The sequence below is a fragment of the Aquila chrysaetos genome, chromosome 25 (assembly GCF_900496995.4).
Source record: "Aquila chrysaetos chrysaetos chromosome 25, bAquChr1.4, whole genome shotgun sequence".
In the NCBI taxonomy this organism is placed as follows: domain Eukaryota; kingdom Metazoa; phylum Chordata; class Aves; order Accipitriformes; family Accipitridae; genus Aquila; species Aquila chrysaetos.
Window position 1 is genome coordinate 9,079,175 of NC_044028.1, and position 19,920 is coordinate 9,099,094.

General features: G+C 41.1%; 2 protein-coding genes across 2 annotated transcripts; one reads left to right on the plus strand and one right to left on the minus strand.

Moving 5' to 3' along the window:
- Positions 1 to 18: 18 nt before the first annotated feature.
- CRYM (crystallin mu) lies at positions 19 to 11,408 on the plus strand. Its single transcript, XM_030001641.2, is given in 9 exon segments — positions 19 to 191; positions 193 to 323; positions 662 to 812; positions 1,880 to 1,942; positions 4,112 to 4,213; positions 4,789 to 4,972; positions 7,379 to 7,500; positions 8,362 to 8,446; positions 9,124 to 11,408. Coding segments are annotated over 9 exon segments (945 nt in total). The 5' UTR covers positions 19 to 149; the 3' UTR covers positions 9,189 to 11,408.
- A 2,152-nt stretch (positions 11,409 to 13,560) lies between these two features.
- Positions 13,561 to 19,267, minus strand: ANKS4B (ankyrin repeat and sterile alpha motif domain containing 4B). Its single transcript, XM_030002441.1, has 2 exons — positions 18,839 to 19,267; positions 13,561 to 15,270 (listed from the first exon to the last, which is right to left on the minus strand). The coding sequence occupies exons 1-2, from the start codon at positions 19,000 to 19,002 to the stop codon at positions 14,196 to 14,198; spliced, it is 1,239 nt and encodes a 412-aa protein (XP_029858301.1). The 5' UTR covers positions 19,003 to 19,267; the 3' UTR covers positions 13,561 to 14,195.
- Between the last annotated feature and the right edge of the window lie 653 nt (positions 19,268 to 19,920).

Here is a 19,920-nt window from a genome sequence, read left to right on the forward strand (position 1 = left end):
CGTGAGGGGACCCCGGCGGCGCGCGGGGCGGGTGCGGGGCGGGCCGCGGGGCGGTGCCGCCGGGGGCGGGGGCGGCCCGGCGGGTACTTAGCGGCGATGCGGGGCGGTAGGGGGTGCCGCGGCCCCGTCTCGTCCGCCCGGTGTTCGCCATGGGCTCCGCTCCGCCCGTCTTCATCGGCGCCGAGGAGGTGGGAGAAGCACCTGCGCCGCGCCAGCCTCCTCCTCCCGGCGCTGGAGGCCGCCCTGGCCAACTTCTCGGCCGGCGCGGCGGGAGGCGTCGTGCAGCCCCTGCGCACCGTGGTGCCGGTGCAGCGGCACGGCGGGTGAGGCGGGCGGGCCCCGGGGCTGCCTTCCCGGCCCCGGGGCGGCGAGAGGGCGGGCTGGCGGAGCGCCGGGGCGCGGCGTGGTGTGTGCGTGTGGGGGGGGACGGGACGGACGCGGGCGGTGGGGGAATGCCGCCCGCGCCCCCGCCGGAGCGAGGGACGGGGGGCCGGGCCTGCGGCGAGGAAGGGACGGGGCAGAAGGGATTAGAGCATCGGAAAAGGTCGTTGGTACTGAGTTACTGGTTAACCGGTCAGTAGCCGTTTGATGTTAACCGTGCCGGTGGCTGGAGGCTCCTATGTTAAAGGTACATAAGTAATAGAAGTAATTCTCTTATAAGGTTCCTAGGGGTCATGCCTGCTTACAGTGCTGCAGACGATGCGCTGACAACCAAGTTGGTGACTTTTTATGAGCACAAGAAGGATTCCTCTGTCCCTTCTCACCAAGCAACAGTCCTCTTATTTGACCCAAGAAATGGCTCTTTAAAAGCTGTGAGTTTCATGCATCCTGCGTTCTCCTCTGTTAATGCTCTGTCAGTTCTCCCTTCTGATTCTCAGAAGCTGGAGCTGGTGTGAATTGGCCTGAGTTTACCTACATCATCAGTGAAAATGTGTTTGTGCCAAAGGAGGATTTGGCCTAAAGCCTTATATGTTGCGTATGTGTTAAAGTGTACTCTGTCTGCTCTGTACTGCTGCTTGTGATGTGAAGGGAATCTGTTGGCTGACAGGGTGACTGGAAGAGAGAAATGATCAAGAAAAGTTTACCTTGTGTTTGAAGGAGAAGAAAAAACTTGGCTGAATAAGGAATTGATCTTGAACCATCTTAAGTTAAATCTAAAGAGATTTACAAGTAGTGTAACAGGGAATAGTATTTGCAGTCTGATTTGGTTTTTCTTTAAAGAATTTAAGAATTTTTTTAAGAATATTGACCATTTTCATTACACTTTAGTAATAATGATTATTAAAGGGCCAAAACTGGTCAGGAAAACTATATTGGGCTTTTATTCCTAAACTGTATCAGAAAACATGTCAGTTTTTTAAGCCCCTTAATTCAATTGTACGCAGCAGCTAATATACATTGAGGCAGGACTGCCCCACTGTGTATGATACGCACTAAAGGAATTCCATGTTTTACTGTCATCTCGTACAGACCAAGAAAGACAGTGCAGACTCGTGAACCACTGCCAGCTCACACTGGTCCCTGGTCTTACTGGAATGCAGAGTATTGCAGTTATATCTATCTATTCCCTGCGTTGGAGAGCCAGGGAAGTGCAGTGCATGAAGAGCTGTGTGTTAGGGGTGGTTCAGCTCTGACCAGCTTTCACTCCATTTGTGCAGGTGGAATGACATGGAAGAACGGGAATAGAGAATCTGCCCAGTTTTAATGTGTGATTTTTATATGGTTTGTGGATGGTATAATAGTAATTACCAACTTTTATATTTTCATCTGTGCTCTGTAATATCACATAATTCACAAGTTGGATGAAAATGTTTGGTATTTACTCATATTTTCAGTTTTCATTTAAGTCTGTCTGAACCTTTTTTTTTTTTTCCAAAAGGTCCTAGATGGCAGTGTGATTACAGCAAAGCGAACAGCTGCAGTTTCTGCAATTGCTACCAAGGTATGTCTTCTGCTTCCTAAATTGGGGACAGATTTAGTGGTGTTATATATAAAATAACTAGAAGGAATGATGTAAATGGCTTTCAGTGTATGTGAATTTTCATCAATACAGCTTTAAATTAGATTCATGATAACATATGTACCTTCAGGGAAAACTTAAAAGCAGAGTTTTCTGTTTTGAGTGAGTCATGTCTGGCTTAAACATTTTATGTGTGATTGGAGAAGGAGTCAGAGCTATGTTTTTGTGGCTCATTCTGCATGCTTTTCTGGGAATTTACTGAGGTGTCTTCCTATGTGATTTTTTTTTTTTCTTTTGTGCTTGTCTTAACATACTCCTTTATGGTGATGTAGCTGTGGTGATAAATTCAGTTTTATTTAGATGTTCGTTTTCTGCTGTCGGGCCAGGACAGATGGGTTTTACTCGACCTGGAGAAAGAGGAAAAAGGCACACTTCCAGGGGGCAATGTGGGTCCTCTTAAGATAGATGATGCCCAGGATAGATGGGTGACTTTGTCCAGAGGTGGTTGGCTGACTGTCAGTTTCTCTGTCACTGGAAGATGTCCAGATGACTATCCCTGACTACAGCCATAAACTTCAGTGTCTGAAGACAGGTGAGGTATATCTTGCTGTATGTTGCTTTACATCATTTCAATTTCAGTTGGAAATTTTTGGTTTTGAATTCTTTTTTTTTAAAACTATATTTGGCTGGGCTGCTAATAGTGGGAGGAGAGCAAGTCACCATCCATCGCACAGCGGGGTTTTGGTCTTCACCTCAAAGGATGAGGCAATAAGAAGAGGGCCAGAGCTCTGTTTTTCACCCATCAGCTTTGCAACAGACTGAAGGCTGATCTCACCACTTCATTAGTGGCAGTCTTCATGCCAGCGTGACTCTATCTGTGGCAATAGAGCTAAACTGACATAAAATTGGAGAGAAGAACCTGTCCCCAAGAGCTTCCGCTCAATCAAGGGACCAAACAATTTACAATGGATTCCTCGGACATGAGGTTATAGGACCTCATTCTTCTCAGCCATTCTATACTTAGGCAGTTCTGACAGTTTTTACACAGTCAAGGCTGTGCTGGCCTCAAAGGAGCTTGGCTGCTGAAGGGACTTCAAGGTCAGATCCTTCATTGTCATCTGCTGTTTTGGGAAATTTTCAGGAGTGTTTGAGTTCAGCTCATAGTTGTCATCTTGTCCTCTTTATGGCATTTGCTTTTCAAAGATCCACGCTTTTATGCAAGGAACTTTTGAAATCAGTGCTTCAGAATCTTTGAAAGGAACATTAAAAAGAGTTCTTGCTACTGAAAGAATGGGATCAATGAGATTATTTTTTTCAATTTATTTGCAGCAGAATAAGTGTTGAAAGCCTAGACAATTCTAAAGCTTTTTATACAGAAGTGAGTGGCCACAGAAAATGCATGAATGAGACACAAGGATAGCTTTGGGCTGCACTCCAGCAGCCCTCTCTTCACCTTTGCCAAGTACTGGTGAATCACAGGCAAGAACTACGCTAGAAAACTGAAAGCAATCATAGAACTGAATTTTAATATTTGTTCCTTAGAACCATCCCTATTTTTACAGTACCTGATGCATACATATCATGGCTCTTACAATGGCAAGGTTTGCTTGTAGTGTGATTTATGGCTTCATGGCTTCAGTGAATTGAAAAAGTAGTTTAGTTTAGGGCTACCAGGACCAGCTTACCCACACAGCTAGCACTTTCAGGACTGATAGTTTTTGGTATTATGAGCCCTGTTTTCAACCAGTGCAGAACATCAATACTATAGTTTTACACTTAGTCACCTAGGTGTGATGTATTATACTAATACTGGAGTGTGCTGAGGCCCCAGAATTTGCACTGGCTCATGCTGTTGCATGTTAGGTCTGAATTCCAAGTGTTGGACAATTCAAAACCGGAATCAAGCCAAGATGTACTTTGGTGCTATTGATACTAGCTTTTGTATTTTAAAAAAATATATATATACTGGTAGTTGAATATTGTTTTATATTAATATGAATCAATACTAGCTTTTGCATAAAAGCATTTTTTGTTTGTTTGTTTAAAAGGACTAAAGATACTTTCTTTTGTAATATTTTGATATATATTTATCATATCTGTTAATATATTGTTCTTACATATTCTTTTTTTTTAATATTTGATACTGTTTAGTTGTTAATGCCAGCTTTTGCAGAAGTGCTGTGCATTTTGGGAGCTGGTGTTCAAGCATATAGCCATTATGATATCTTCACAGAGCTGTTCACATTTAAAGAGGTAATGGACACATCTTAACAGGATTCATCTATTTTTCTCTATTGTGTTTCAGGAGCACTTAATATAAATAAATCATACTACGGCCAATGAAGTTATGGGTTTAATCATATTTTGGTTTTGTTTTTACAGAACCTAAGAATACTCTGAACAGCTGTAGAATTTCTTACTCAAATGTTGGCCTTTTTAAAAAAAAAAAAAAGGGAGGAGTTGGAAACAAAGTCAAGTTTCAGATGGCTTTTTCTCTCTGTCTGAGAAAATCCTACTGTGTGCGCCATACTTGGATGAACTTTCTGTGACTTTCCCTTAAATATTTATTGGAAATATTTGTATTTTATAAATACAGCTCTACAACGAGCTGTTATTCTGGTATCACAAAGCAGTCATTCAAATGTAGCTGCCCACACATGAAATTTAGTCACTTGTATGACAAGAACATTAAAGGGAAACCCCCCCCCCACGTTTAGATACATGTAATTATCTACTGAAAACTGAAACAATGTTCTGCTTCAGCAAGGAGAAATTCTCCAAGCTAATCTGTTTGTCTTTTTTTTTTTTTTTTTCTTTTTTCCTTGAAGGTCAGAATATGGAATCGCACCAAAGAGAAAGCAGTGAAGTTTGCTAATTCAGTTAATGGTCCAGTGAGGGTTTGCTCTTCTGCTCAGGAGGCAGTTACTGGGGCTGATGTGATTATAACAGTCACTATGGCAACAACACCGATTTTATTTGGAGACTGGGTAAAACCAGGTGCCCATATCAATGGTATGCTATGTTCTCATTGTTTAAAGGATACATTTATTATCACATTGTTTAGCATCAGAAACTGTTGAAAAGCAGTACTCGCTGCTTCTCAGAAGGAATGTTCTTTTCAGTTTGACTTTTCCCATATAGTGAGGACCACTTTTTCCACTCCTGTCTTCCTGGTTGTCTAGAGCCAGAACTCCTGCATATTCCAGCATTGGATGTTTGCTAGAGCATGGGATATGCTTTCCCTGGTGGTGCATCATCTTTGCTACCATGCTGTCACTTGATGCTCACCTTGCTCTTCATTTAAATAACCCATACAAACATGTTATTTCCAAAGTGATTCCTGCTCATTCTACTGTTTCCCTGGTAGATGTCATCTTTTCTTCACCCAATTTTGTAAGTTCCTCTTTTGTTCCTTTTTGGGCTGATAACGTTGAGGTGGAGTATTTTGTTTGTTTTGGGGGTTTTTTGTTTTTTTACTTGAGTTGAACTTCACAATTTGACCTCTATGGTGAGGTTTTGGGGGGCTTTCCTCCTCCCTCCCCCCGGCCTTGTGATGATGTTGCCACGCTATTGTTTGGAGTCTCTGGACTTGCCAGCATTTGCTTATTTTATTAATTGTGGGCCTGGTTCAGATGACCTTGTGCACTTTCCAAATGGGATGGTAATAAGACAAAAGCAACTTGTCAAAGGAAACAATTTAAAGGAAGGTCCCACATTCCAGTAGCATCCTACCAATTTTTCAAACTCAATTTAGTCCTTTGTCATTTAATGTTGTTGTCTGTGTTATGTCATGGAATGGAAGCCAGAAGTACAACCAAAATGAATTAAGGTCTACAGTCCCTGAGGCGACACATACACAAAGACCTCTCTCCTTTCTTTGCCTCTTTTTTTTTTTTTTTTTTTTTTTTTTTCCCCCCCTCTCTCCATCAAGGCATTTTTGCTGTTGAAGAGACATTCAGGCAACAAGGAATTTATTATGCTGTAACAGTTGGACACTTTTAACAAACATTTGACTACAGTATAACTGTGTTTTTTTTTTTTTTTAGCCCATAACAAGTTTATAGTGGTCTTGCTATATTTAAAAAGTTAAGCTCCTTGATTTGTTTTCAGTTTCTCCAGATAAGTAAAAATCCATAACCTGCTCAACTTAAACTCAAGTTACAAGGAAATAATAGAAGGCTATAGGTTTAAAAATCCTAATTAGTAACGTTGAACTCTCTGTCTGCATGTCCAAGTCTTTGCTGCACAATACTTTGGTTCTCATCTGTCCAGGATAATTGAGGGATTCTTCAAATCTTATTTTTCTCTGTAGACACATAGCAAACAGTCTGGATCAAATGAAAGGACTATAAAATTCAGGGCATTTGGTAATGATCTGATGAAAGACAAGGGTACAAGAGATAATGGACAAAGGGAGATGATTTTCTTATGCCTCAGCTACCCAGAGTCTGCTGACAAGGAAATTCTACTGACAAATCAGTTGTTGAATGTTTTAGAGGAGCTGTATTAGGTGTTAGTTAACGCTGTTTAAAAAAAATAAAAAGCAACAAAAATGTGTTAATTTGGCAGTTGCAGAAACAGGCTACTGTTTGTCTGCAAAAGAGTTGTAGTCTGTATAAGCTTAAGATTATTTTCCCTGAGCTGAATCACCAAATGATCAAAGTTTATTCTAACGGTACCTTCTGTAAGCAGAACAGAATAATTATGCCACACTTACATACTGGTGTCATTTTCAAGGCTCCTAGCAAAGGTTTGGGTTTTTTGTAGCTATACGTAGTTACGCATATCTTTACATTTCTTGGATTGGTAAGAGATGACGAAGGGCTAAGCAGGGCTACCTCCCCTTCTCTTCCGTCAGCATTATTTGGAAGAAGCAGTTTGACTAGTGTACCAAAGAGGTGGAAACAGTGTCAGCAAAGAATCTCACTCTGCTTCCTGAGGAGTTGCAGTTTAATGCTCTAGCAGGTTGAAATGCAAAGGCCAATCGATGCCAGTTGTTCTGGCTGTGCTTATGGGAAATATAAGACTTTTGACGCCAGCAGCATCTGCATGACTAGAGGTCAGGGATGCTGTATGTTTTAATGAGCTGTAATTTGGAGAGCTGGACCCAATGTCATCCTTCATTGACATCATTGGAAATTTAGGGGGTTAGCACTTTACAGAAACCAGCCATCTATGTGTCAGTGTTACAGCTGAGGCCAGGTTGAGAGAAATCCAGGCTTTTTCTGAGTTGCTAAGGCACATCCTATTTTTTTGTTGTTCTATCCTTCAGCATGTCTCCAGTGCTAACATCAGATTGTTTGTATATCGCATTTCCACAATAATGTCCATTGTTAGTTCACATATGTCTTTTGGACAAAATATGGTTTGAATTTGTTTTAAACATTCCTCCCAAGTTCATCAGTTTTGTTGTCTTAGCTGTTGGAGCAAGCAGACCAGACTGGAGAGAACTGGACGATGAACTGATGAAGAATTCCGTTCTGTTTGTGGATTCCAGAGAGGCTGCTCTTACAGAATCAGGAGATGTTATATTATCAGGGGTAAGACTTAAATTATGAACTTTATTTTTGTGGCAATTGGCTTGTATATGAAACTGATGATGTGCTGCACTGAAACTTTTTAGAGCATCACTTGTAGTTGTTAACACATTCCAGGCACATGCTGAGAGATAAACTGGTTTCAAACTGAGACTTTTATATGTCTCTGCCAAAACCATGCAACTTCAGTGTTGGCCATTACATGGCACCATATTACAGTAGCATGTTTTCAGCATTGGCCTTTGTGTACAATAACAGCGTATTGTTTTTGAAAGACCTACATTTCCTGCAGTGTTTGGAAGTTATGTTAAATATTTTTCAAATCTATTTATTAAAACCTGTAACTTTCTTCCCATAAGATTTCAGTGCGATTGACACACATCAGGCCTCTAGAGAATGGACAACAGAAGCCAAGCAGACAGTCTATGATCTGCAGAAATTTGACAGCAGGGACTCTTTTAGGTTTAATGGAGTTTTATTTTTTTCTTTTAATGTTTTTGCAGAACAATTGATTTCCACTTTTGAGGTTTAACATAAGAGGTCCAGGTACGGTAAGGTGTGTGGAATCCCATGTGTTTTGTTGGATAAGTAACAAGCTATCCACTGTAAAAAAAACCCAAAACTTACTGACTGAGGAAAGTCTGTCAGCTGTTTTTCTCTGAAAACCATTCCATTCCTCTGTGATTTCTGTCCAGTTTCTCTATTATTTGTCTGAACACTGATCTGCTACACCATGGAAAGGAGTCAGTTCTGAGACAGCAGAAATGGAGGAGTTCGTTCTTTTGAAGTCACTCAAAAAAAGTTTTTCTCTTAACACATGTATGGATATTATGTTTTTGTATGAAATATGTATTTGTTTCACAGGCAGAGATTTTTGCTGAGCTGGGAGAGGTAGTGAAGGGTACAAAACCAGCCCTGCCTGAGAAAACAACAGTGTTTAAATCACTGGGTAAGAACAACCCCTCCTGTGTACAAGTCTGACAGAAAACAATGCCTTGTTATTTATTAAGTCCCCCATGCGTGGGAAAGCTGCTGATCATCTTCAAAACTGCTGTGGCAATGCACTGTCCACAAGAAACTAGACTGTGATTTGCATTTTTCCTTTTCATTTCCCTTTTTATCTAGCAGGACTGATGTAACGAAAAGTGATAGGAAAGCAAACAAACAATAGGAAGAAGTACATTTTCCATTTCACAGTTGTTCAACACATGACTGCAGTGTTTATTAATACAGCTCCAACCTGAATGCCCTGCTGTTATGCCCCTGGAGTCTGTCTGACCTACAGACAATGTGACAGTGTACTGTGGGGTTGGAGTTGATGTTTGGGGGAAAGAGCGGAAGCGGTGATGGATTGCTGTGCTCTGAGCTGCGTGACATGCCTGAAAGGGCCAAGTAGTGATATGAACACTGAAAACTAGATTCATGCTATTGCATTAGCTTCATATAGTACACCTAACAGTTATGTGATGGCTATAAACTTTGAACATAACACTGTAGGTGTTTGGGATGGAGAATTTCTGTTTCTGTCAAGTTAGATAACTTCCCGAGTCCTCTTGTTCCCTTCTGTAGCTAAATTATTTTGTACAGCTGAAGAATTGTTTGAAGGTGACTTTAATTCTCTTTTAGGGATGGCAGTTGAAGATACAGTAGCAGCAAAATTTGTTTATGACTCGTGGTCAGCTGGTAACTAAAGAGAGAAATCTACAATGCCAACGAGGCCAAGAAAATTGTTTGCACTAAGTTTCCTTGGATCTTTTGTTAACAAGAAGGGCCCCATTCAGAGAGGATTGGTGCCTTTTAGAACATTCAAGAATGAAAAGTAAAATCTCAGCAATAGACTAATTTTTACAGTTTTCTAATGGCAAGTATTAGATACCTGCAGTATGACTAATAAATGCATCTCATGTAATGGCAAATACTAGATGTTTGCAGTGATGCTAACAAGGGTATTTTTACATATTTTGGTATAATTCTGGAATCAATGCCTTTCTTCCCTAGTTATTTAGTAGCAGAAGTCTGTGGGTAGATTTTGTGTTTTTAGAGAGGTAGTTCATACTGGAGTAAAATATATCAGTTTGGAGAATGGAGTCTGGCACCATATTCACCTGTGATGATACTTCAAAGGCATCTGTGGATTTCAGTGCTATATTGACAGTAACCTAGTCTCTCCTGGGACCACAGCCCACCTCTGACTCCTGCATAGCCCTTCCCTTCCAACTCAGACTGGGATCTGGAAGTCACCATACTTACTTTCACCCCTTCCCTGCCCTCAGCCCCAATGTTTTTTTTTTTTTTTCATTTAAGAGCACACGCCTGAGTGGGAGTTTATGTAAATGATGGTGCCTCCATACAGTTATATTTCTGTCTGGGTTTGTAAAAGACCTGGCTCAGGAAGATTTAAAGAATGCAAACTGGGAGGAAACTGTACTCGATACCTCTCTTAGTGTGTTCCTGGGTGGGATATTGTCATTTTCATATTGCAAGGAGTTACCCAAAATGTGAGCACTAGAAATGTGTTTTGATTTAACTTTTATCTATTCTGTAGGGAGACGTTATTAATCTATGGTGTTTGTAAATTCTTTTTCTAAGCTTCTTGAAGGTTGGAACCATGCGAATTGATTTCAGTAGGGTAAACTTCAAGTATACAGGCAAATATTTTCAGCTTGGCTGTACTCGATGGGTATTTGTTGGGGCAGGAATTTCCATGATCCTTTCTTGGTGGAGGAACACAGTAATGTTCTATGTAAGAAAAAGTTCCAGTTCTATGCTGTTATGCAACTGCCTTACAAAACATTGAGCATCTGCTGAAAAAATAGCCATTGCCCTGGAAACAAATTCCTGTCTCAGGCTAGAGTTGTGCCTTATGAAATTTTATTTCTTGCATATTATTTCATGCAGGCTATTAAGTGTTTCTTTGTTCTGTGGAAGGATTAGATGACACAGTCATTCTATACTGAAGCCAGTAGAATACAGTGGAGCAACAGGAAGGAGGTTCAGAGGTGGTTAGCATTAAAGCCCTTGATGGTATATAAGTAAGTATAGAAGAGGTTAATGAGCACAGTGCAGATGTGACATAAATAATACTCCAAATTATAAGCCTGGTTTAAACTAGTTGGGAAAAAGTAGTAAGTGGCAGAGTTTGTAATTTGCAGAGTTTTAGCATGGAAGGGTACCAGACCAGTAAGTGAACAGGGCCAAAGGATGTGTCCATGTAGATAGAAATCTAACTCCATTGATCTTGTTTATATCGGCAGAAACAAGAACAAAAATTTCTCTAAAAGCGTTTACATTTTTTAATTGTAGCAAAATTACCCTTCTATTTTTACATGTCTTTTTTTCTTTGTAATTTCTGAAGCGTTCAGAAATTTAGGTGTTGACTTAGCCTGTTACTTCAGCAATAGAGAACTCCACTAGCTTGAAACAAAAGTGACAGCCATTGATGTTCCATAATTCAAGAAGTGTGTGGAAACTTGCACTTACTATTTAAGACAATATTATCCCAGTTCTGTGCCTGTGTAAAACAAGGTTTGTAATTTAAAGTGAGACATAGTCTCGGGAAGAAGACAAATACAGTTTATTTTCACACCTACTCTTCTACAGACTCTGCACTTTAAAAGTAGATGGATCTAGTCCAAAAACCTGGTTCTGAAAACCCACAGTGTTCTCAGTTTTCATTGGCAATAGGAGATTCTGGGAGCCTGGCTTCAGCATTGTACCTCTGAATTCATGAAGAGGATTTGATCCAGTTACAATGGGAGTTGCTTGGATGCTGTCTTTAGTTTTGTTTTTTTTAAGGGAAAATAATAGCCTTAATTTCCATGTTTCCTTCTCTTACAAATCGGAGTGTCAAATTGTGTAACTTGCATTTATGTTAAAATTAAATAGATACTGCTGTTCTTCTTTGACTTTCATTTTGTTGTCCATTACTTTTGTTTTGGGTGTGGTGGTTTTTTGGGTTGTGGTTGTTTTGTTTTGTGGTTTTTTGGTTTTTTTTTTTTTTTTGAAGATGAGGAAGAAAGTATTCAAGTTGTTGCAGTGACTACTCTCTCAGTAAAGGTGATCAATGAATGTAGAGGGGAAAATAAAGTGAGACTGCTCTATTCCACTGTGATACTCAGTTTTGCAGTCACTATCCTATGCTGTACATTCCTTCCTCTTGATGTCTGTCCAGTGCAGAGCATTAAATGCTTAAGGAAGGAGAATCTTGTACTTGGCAGGGCTGTGATTATGTGAGATCCTATGGTTTTATGTTTTGGGTTTGGATTGGGTTATAAGACTGCATGTGATACATAAAAAGTGTCTCCAAATGAACTGTGCTGTACAGATGTTACTAAGGAGTCGGATCTGGGATTCAGTAATTTAAATAGTTCAAATAATAGAAGAAACAAAGGGTTTGGTGAAAAAAATTTGGAAAACAGCAAAGCACATAAGTGGAAAAAACTGAAATGTGAGTGTTCCTTTTTATTTCCACCCCCCCTTCCCTGCCTTGTTCCACAGGCTGCTTTATACCAGAGGCCAATTTCCAGGACCACCCTGCAAGAAAAGGACTAGTGCTATTCCACTTTTTTTAATATATATTAAAGGGCAATATATATCAGGGTTGATTCAGTTGCCTAAAAATAAGTGTCGTGGGGTGCTCTGGGGCTTCTTATTCAGTCTCTAGATGCAGTTCCAGGGGGGCAAGGAACTCCTTCTCATAGATCTTGTGCTGTATCTGCTAGCTCCATAGAGTTACTGTGGACACCTAAGGACATACCAAAGCATGCTGGTTGTCAGAGGTCACAGCGGTTGGGCAGATTTACAGATCAGTTTGCGGAGAGGCAGATTTTCAATTGCAATTTAGAGATATGTGGGGCCTATCCCAGAACTGCTGAAGCTGTTCTGTGATAATGGCCACTATTGGACAGGTCTTCCATGAGTGACACCACTCTCTGATGTTTTGATGGTGCGTTATGGGCAGGTCACAAGTGTTTGGGCAGGTAAAGCACCAGCAAATACATCAGTTATGTGACTGGTAGGATTTGACCCTTCAAAATCCACTCATCATATGCCCTCAAATGTGTAAGATTCATCATTTCCTTCTTGGTTTGTTAAATGTTTGGGAGTTTCTTAGCTAAAATGAAAACAACCCAGCTGGTTAATTATACAGTCTGGGGGGATGCTGTGTGATTTAATTACTGTGCTCAGTACAGTAGTCATTTAAGATTGTGCAGAATAGGACTCTGATGGGACTGCTTAATAGAAGAAAATACAAACCTGCTGAAGTACAGGAGTCCAAGGAGGAAAGAATGCAGTATAAAGTCCAGCCAAGAAAAGAAATTATAATATGCTTTGTGAGTGAGCAGCTGTGTGGTGCTTAGTTGCTGTCTGGGGTTAAACCATGACAAAATCAAAGTAACAAGAAGAAGATGTGGAAATAAGGAAGCACGAAAAAATGGGTTATTAATTATGATTAGTCTCCACAAATGCAGTATACCCCTAAGGAAAAAAAATGATAGCTGACTAATGGAAAGCTATAAAAAGAGATTTAAAGATAAAAGTCCTGGTAATAATTGTGCCTCTAAAATCACATCTTAGCCAGAGCAAGACTGCTACAAGCACCTTACTAGATTCACAAAACTCAATAGGAGTGATTAATTCATAGTGGATAGTGCTGTCTTCCTAAGGGAGCAGGCCGGAGAGAGATGAAGGGAACCCTGCTGTAAATGCCTCCAGATAGACTGTAAAGAACAAGAGCTTTCAGAGAAACATGGTCTAATTTTCTTTCTCTTTTCATGAGCTGGGTGTGTGTGTTACATACAGTTTTCAGGCTGAGGCTAACAATGCCAACACAAAATGCTGGGCAATAAGAGTCCTGCTTTCTGGGAATTCACGTGGCAAATGCACCCTATAGGAACCAAGCTGAGGATATAGCAAAACAGATAAAAAATGTTGGAAATAAAACTTCAGCTTCTTGTAGTTAAAAGTGTTGCAGTTTTGATGCCATTTCGGACATGATGGGTGCTGGGGACTGGGTCCAGTCTAATGAGACAAGAAAAGAATATACAACTCACACTGCACATCTCCTGGCAAGGTACTTCATATATTTTTAAATTAATATCAATACAGTAGCAAAACAGTTTACTGACGAGAACACAAAACTTGCTGTAAATTAGTCTTATTTACATTCATTCAGAGGTTATTAAAGTCAATAAGCCACAGCTGAAATCAAAATTCAGATGCCATTTCTAATGTATCATCAGTACTAGGAAGGGTGGTTTGTAGCAATCTTAACAAAGAAAATGGAGAAGACAAAGCTCTCAAGCTTTGGGAATGCTCTTCGCGTCGTGGTTTTGGAGAAGAAGGGAAGGGCTTTATTAAGGAATGTAGTGTGGCTGGCCTTCACTAATATTTTAAGTTATTCTGATGAGGAGAAATCCAATCCCCATAAACAGTTCAGGGAGAAAAAGGTTTAAAGCTGTAGCTTTTGGGTTTTCACCTTCACGTTCTTTCTTTTTGGCAGAATATGCTTGAACTAATATCCTGTGCACCAGAGCCATCTATCCAGAGGGCAAAATCTTTGTCCTTGCTGTACTTTCTAAAGCAATTGGTAACCTCTCTGCCTTTTGCTTTAGCAGACTTCTGGAAAGAATTGCGTGCTTTTTGGAAAGAGGAAAAGAATGAATCAGTCTGCAGGTTACAGCAACAGGTGTGTTAATTTATAAGCAAGTATCTACAGTCTTTCCAGGGTTCTTGAGTGCTTGTTTTCTTTTATTCATGGCATTCAGGACTTTTTTTCTTGGCCCAAGCTCCATCTGAATGCTCTGTAGATCTTCATCAGAACATAGCATCAGGGCATCTAAATCAATTTTTTCCCTCATGAAGACTGGAAAAAACTCATCCAGCATCTGTGATGCCAGAAATACCTCAAGGGGTGTGTTCTCTGCTTCCTCATCATCCCAAATGACTTCTTCCTCATGCCAAGGGATACCAGCACCATTTTCAGCATCATCTTCCCTGCCGTTCTCGACATTTTTGTACTGAAAGAGCTCACTGGACATATTAAAACTTATACCTTCTTTCTCAGAAGACACAGTTCCAGGATTTACATCTGCAGCCAGATTCCTTCCAAATACAATCTTGCCAAGACCTGGCCGCTTAAAAATGGAGAGCTGACTGTCATGATCAGAAAAGTTTTTCTCTCCGAGGTCATTCAGTAAGTCATCTTCCTCTTTCTCATCGAACAAATGCATCACAGTTCTCCTACCTATACCATCGTCTTGGTCATTGCTTTGTGTTTTCTGGCTTCTTGTGCTGTCAGCTGTCTTTTTTGCCTTCAGTTTTAAGGTATCTTTCAGATTTTTGGAGAAGGAACTTGTTGTATTTGAAGCAAAGAGACTAGGCAACTTTACTCTGGAGTGTGTCCCTCTGGAAGAATATACTGTGCCAACCTTTTCTTTCATATAATTCCGGTTCATTTCATGTTGGTGTTTCTCTTGGCGCTTCTCGCATTCCTTGATTTGTTTCTCCACATTCCTCTGGGCCTGCGCTTTGAGTTTGGAGACCTTCTTTGGGTTCAGCATGTTCTGCTCGGTGGCAGCTTTGTCCAGGATTCTGACACATTCATTGCGGTCTCTGCTGGCAGCCACCTCCAGGGGAGTGCGGAGGTCATTGTCCAGAGCAAATATATTGGCACCAAAGTTGATCAAGAAAGAAACACAGTGGATGTGACCATTGCAAGCGGCATGGTGGAGAGGTGTGTTCCCCCAGATGTCACATTTGTCCGGATCACCTCTGAGAAGGAAAATAGCATACAGTGAGCTGGACGTACCCAAGCATAGCACTGCAGGGGGATTAAACAGATACTAAACGTTTAGCTCAGCTTTGCTATGAGGAGTACAGCCCAGTGAAAAGGAGTCAGCTTAGCTCCATCCTCTAGAATGGTGCTGCACCTACTTACACGAGCACTGAGTTTGGCTGCATGTGTGGCATAAGCTCTGATTCCTGCCTGTGAATTAAGCAAGCTCGTTGAGGCTGACTGTGACTGCACGTGCGACTCCCCGTATCGGAGCCAGGATATTTCCTTTGTGCCCTCCCAGGGTCTGGTAGGGTTGCTGGCAGGGCTTGCTTTGCTGCCTGCTGGTCTCGCCTGCCTCCTGCAGTAGGGCAGAAATAAGCAGCCCCCCGTCTGCGGGCGAGGGGCTGCGGCTCTGACTGCTTTGCTGCTCACAGTTCAAAGTGGGCTCAGGCTTCGACTGACACTCATTGGAATTAATGGCAAAACTGTTTCGATAGCTTTTGCGTGGAATATTTTAAAGTGTTTTTGGTGACTCTACCCTTTTGCATGTCAAATGCAGGGCCAATATTGGGAGGATTCTTCACTGGTCACAGTGATATGTATTTAATGAGCCCTCACAGTAACTTTTTTGGTAGGTAATAGGTAAATGATTAGGAGTAAAGTCCTGGTTACACATTTGTTTCCGTTGCTGTTAGATTAAGCTCAGATAGATGCCATTGTTTTTTTTCAACACTTTTGTTCTCCTTAAGCTGCTTTTGCTCATGGGGTTTGAAAAGCAGAAGCTCATTTGAATATAAAATACCACATCTTTTCAATTGAATTTAAAGCCAGTGAAAAGTATTGCTTTCTTTTTAATTCTTGCACTGACTTCACACTGAACTGCTGCCTGCAGATGAGAATCGGCTTGAATCTTTTGATACGTATTTGGCAGGATCAACACTAGCAATGTTCAGAACAGAGCTTGAGTCATCTTGTGACCAATAACCAAGACGGCCACAGCAGCCCAAAACCTTTATTAACTTCAGAGCCAGGGGCCAAATTTACAAGGAGCATTTCTACTCGGGAGTTTAAGCATTTCAATGCCTTGGAGATTTGTTCCGCAGTAGCTGAACTACGAATGAAATGGTACATCCTATCACAAAATCTCCTTCAGGCATTGATCTCTAGCTGTGAGTATCTGTGAAGAAAAGCACTAACATATTTGTTGAGGGCCAGATCTGAAAACATCCTTCAGCGTCAAATGCCGCAGGCAAGAGAGGGGTTGGGGGTCCTCGCAGAGCTGAGACACAGAGCTGCTCACGTTGAGAAACAATAGCAAATCTGAGCGTGCCGGGATGCGAGAGCGCAGGCATTTCTGCGAGTTGGTGGCAGCTGGGGATCAAAGTTTCTCCGCTTAGACATATGGAAACCATGTGTACATGTTTCTGCTTTTGTGGCTCTGCCCTGGGGAACTGCCTGACTGTGGCCGACCGTGCCAGACTCCTGAATTCCCACATTAGCAAACAGGCTGCATTATCCTGAGCCTTGGGAGCGCCGGGTCATCCATCCTCCCCAAGGCCCCTTCATAGCTGTTTGCAGTCTCTTTTCGCCCTGGAGCCTGCCAGCCTTTGAGTCTCAAACCACCGACAAACTAGAGTGTGTGTTCCCAGCTCAGTGGGACTTTGGATAAGGTTTGACATCTACGCCGGGTTCTCATACTCCTCTTTTCCCTGCTTTCCCGAGAAAGAGGCTCACACAAAAGAGAGCAGATCTGCTACTTGGTCTTGCCTTTATTCATGTACCTGCAAAGCAAGCACAGAAAACATCTGCCCGGGAAGATAAACTATTTCAAGATGAAAGGGGTTTATTGTTAGTATTGCTACACTTTCCAAGGGCTGAATGTGTTGCAAGCTTCAGAGTCCTAAAATCTGCAACCACTCTAAAGAAAACCATCCTGTATCTCAGTGCCTTTGTCAGGAAACTTCTTCAAGGTAAGGAAGGCTTTGTTAAAAATAATTAAAATACTTTATCACAAGAAAACATTAACGGACTGCAGAACAGATTGAACGTCTTCCAAAATTCAGCTTCTCCCAAGAAAACCAGTGAGACTACAGCCATATCTCTGACAGCCACAGCTTGCTGATAGTGACAAGAAATCTTGGATTAAAATAGAGGTGAATGCATATGTTTGAAGATTTTGAGGGCAATACTGTCCCAAAGCTGTCCTCTACCAAGAAAAAGAGTTAGAAATACATTAAATAACAAATACATAGAAATGCTGATCATTGCGTCATCCACTGTGACTTCTATCAGCTTATATGGTAGAAGACGTATTTTTCACTCAAATTTTGAAAAAAATTATTTTGCTATTTGTTCCTTAGCTAGTTGTTCTGTCTTCTAGGTGTTCAGGGACAAACCTTTATTGACTCTAGATATTTCCTTGGAGCTGCCTTAATTATACAAGTTGAAGAACTGTCAATCTAGTTTCGCTTCTCCTGAGGACACAGTAATAACCGTGCAGTCCAAAGGTCTTTTTTATTGTGTTATTGCAGCCACACCTGAGTTCAATGAGCTATAAAGCAAATCTATGAAAAATCTATTTTTATTCCATATTTTCATATTTTCAATTCTATTTTTAATAAAAGAAAACTCAGATACATGCAAATAGTTATTCAACTTTTCCCTCCAATCTTCTTTAAACTATTATGACAGAAAATACAGGTCAACTTAATCTTCATCTCAGCCCAGAAAGAACGTTTTATTAACTGTATCTCTGCAGAAGAGCAGATTTTCTTTTATTAGATCTTATTATAGAATGACAGCTTAAAAGGTAGGCTCCAAGCAAGAGAGTGCAGAGGGTGGGGGGTAATTTCCATTTCAATAAAATATTTTAAGCATGTAGTACATTTAAATGATACCAAACAGAAATATTACTATTAGAAAATAAACCTGTAGAAAACCTTCCTTTCTTTTCCTTTTTCTTTTCTTTTTTTCTTTTTTTTTTTTTTTCTGGATTACAAGGATCCTACCACAGCTTCTGAAACAGTATTATCATTTTTAGCATGATGGTAGTTGCTAATACTATACAAAGCAGAGAAATAACAATTTTAGATTTACTCTCTCAAAACTATCAGTTGTGACTTCCTCTGGAAAGCATTAAATCTTCACAGGTGTGTCTACTAATTGCACTTTGGAAGCAAATGGGAGAGATTTTTTGCTAAAAATATTTCAAACAATGCATTTCTCTATAGAGCCTGTTTCAAAGACATGTTGTCATCAAAGGTCGTCGGCCAACTTCTCCTCCATTACAGCGAGGCGAGGTCGAGGGCCCTGCTCCCACTAACCGCTCCCTGCAGGCTCCGTATACGAGATGGTCCTGCGGATGCGGCTTCACCGACCGCACGTACAGACCTGATCGCAGGTTCTGGGCCCAAACCGTTGTGAATTAAGAGAAACAATTCTTGGCGATGCATTGGAAGAAATGACCGGGATTTTCAGTCTCTTGGGTCTGAGGTCATCGGGGCATTAGAAGCTAGTTAGAGTTTTGAGCCACAAGCTTTAAGCAATGGAGGCTGATTCACTTACCCCCTCCGGCATATGACTTCCAGAGCTTCTAAATACCCATGGTATGCTGCCAGAAGGGTAGGGGTCATCCCATCTTCGTCTGAAGTATTGAGGTCTTTCCTAGTGGCTTCTTTCAAGAGATCCAAGTTGCCATCGGCCGCTGCTTTGTGATACCTGCTCGACATTTTCAGTAGCTTCTGGTTTCCCAAAGCAGCTCTGAACGATATCCAGACTGTACAGTCACCCTTCCATTACAGGGATAGTTCATTAATGATTACAAGTTGAGACATCCCCATGGGGATGGAAATGAGGAGGCAAAGTTCATCCGAGCAACTTATCTAGAGCTCTGCATAGGTAATAATGCAATGGTGTGGTGAATGCTTTCATTTTCTGGAAGGTGGCTCTGCCATTTACTATTCATTGCATATTTGACTACTTAAATGTAGAGGGCATTAATTCATCTGCTCTGTATCTTTGCCTAACTGTTTTGGGAAAAAGTCGAAAAGACCTTGAACTTCAAAAAAACCTTAAAAAAATTCAAAAAACCTTCAAAAGGCCATGAATGTTGGTAGGACCAAGTTTCACCCTAAGTAATAAAGTATCTCTGAGTTTTGATAGGATGAAGTGCATAAGCAGTTACTTTTGCTGGTGAAGTCCTTTGTAATCTATCATTTACTGGGTTGCTGCATTTGAAAACAAGCCTCTCCCCTGCCAAACCCGGCACATCCATGAAGCTGTTTCGAGTACACAGATCGGCGCGTGGGTGGAAGCAGACCTGTCGGGACCAGGGTGGTGTTTGGATAAAACAGCCAGTGGGTCTGCAAGTCACAGCAGGCAAAACCACAGCCTAGTGTGCAATCCCTTTAACCACAAATTGCATTCCATCGTAGGATCTTAAGGCACTTGGCAAATATATATTCATCTAACAGTACTGTAATCTCTGTTTTAGATGCAACAGATGTGCAGGATCTCCTCAGGATAGAACAGGGAGTTCAAGGAATGGAAATGTGATAGGCTGCACCCACTGCCCCAGCCTGTGGTCCTTGCCTGGGAACAGATGGGTCTGATCCCCATCTCACATAACCGCTTCTTGCTTTAGAAAT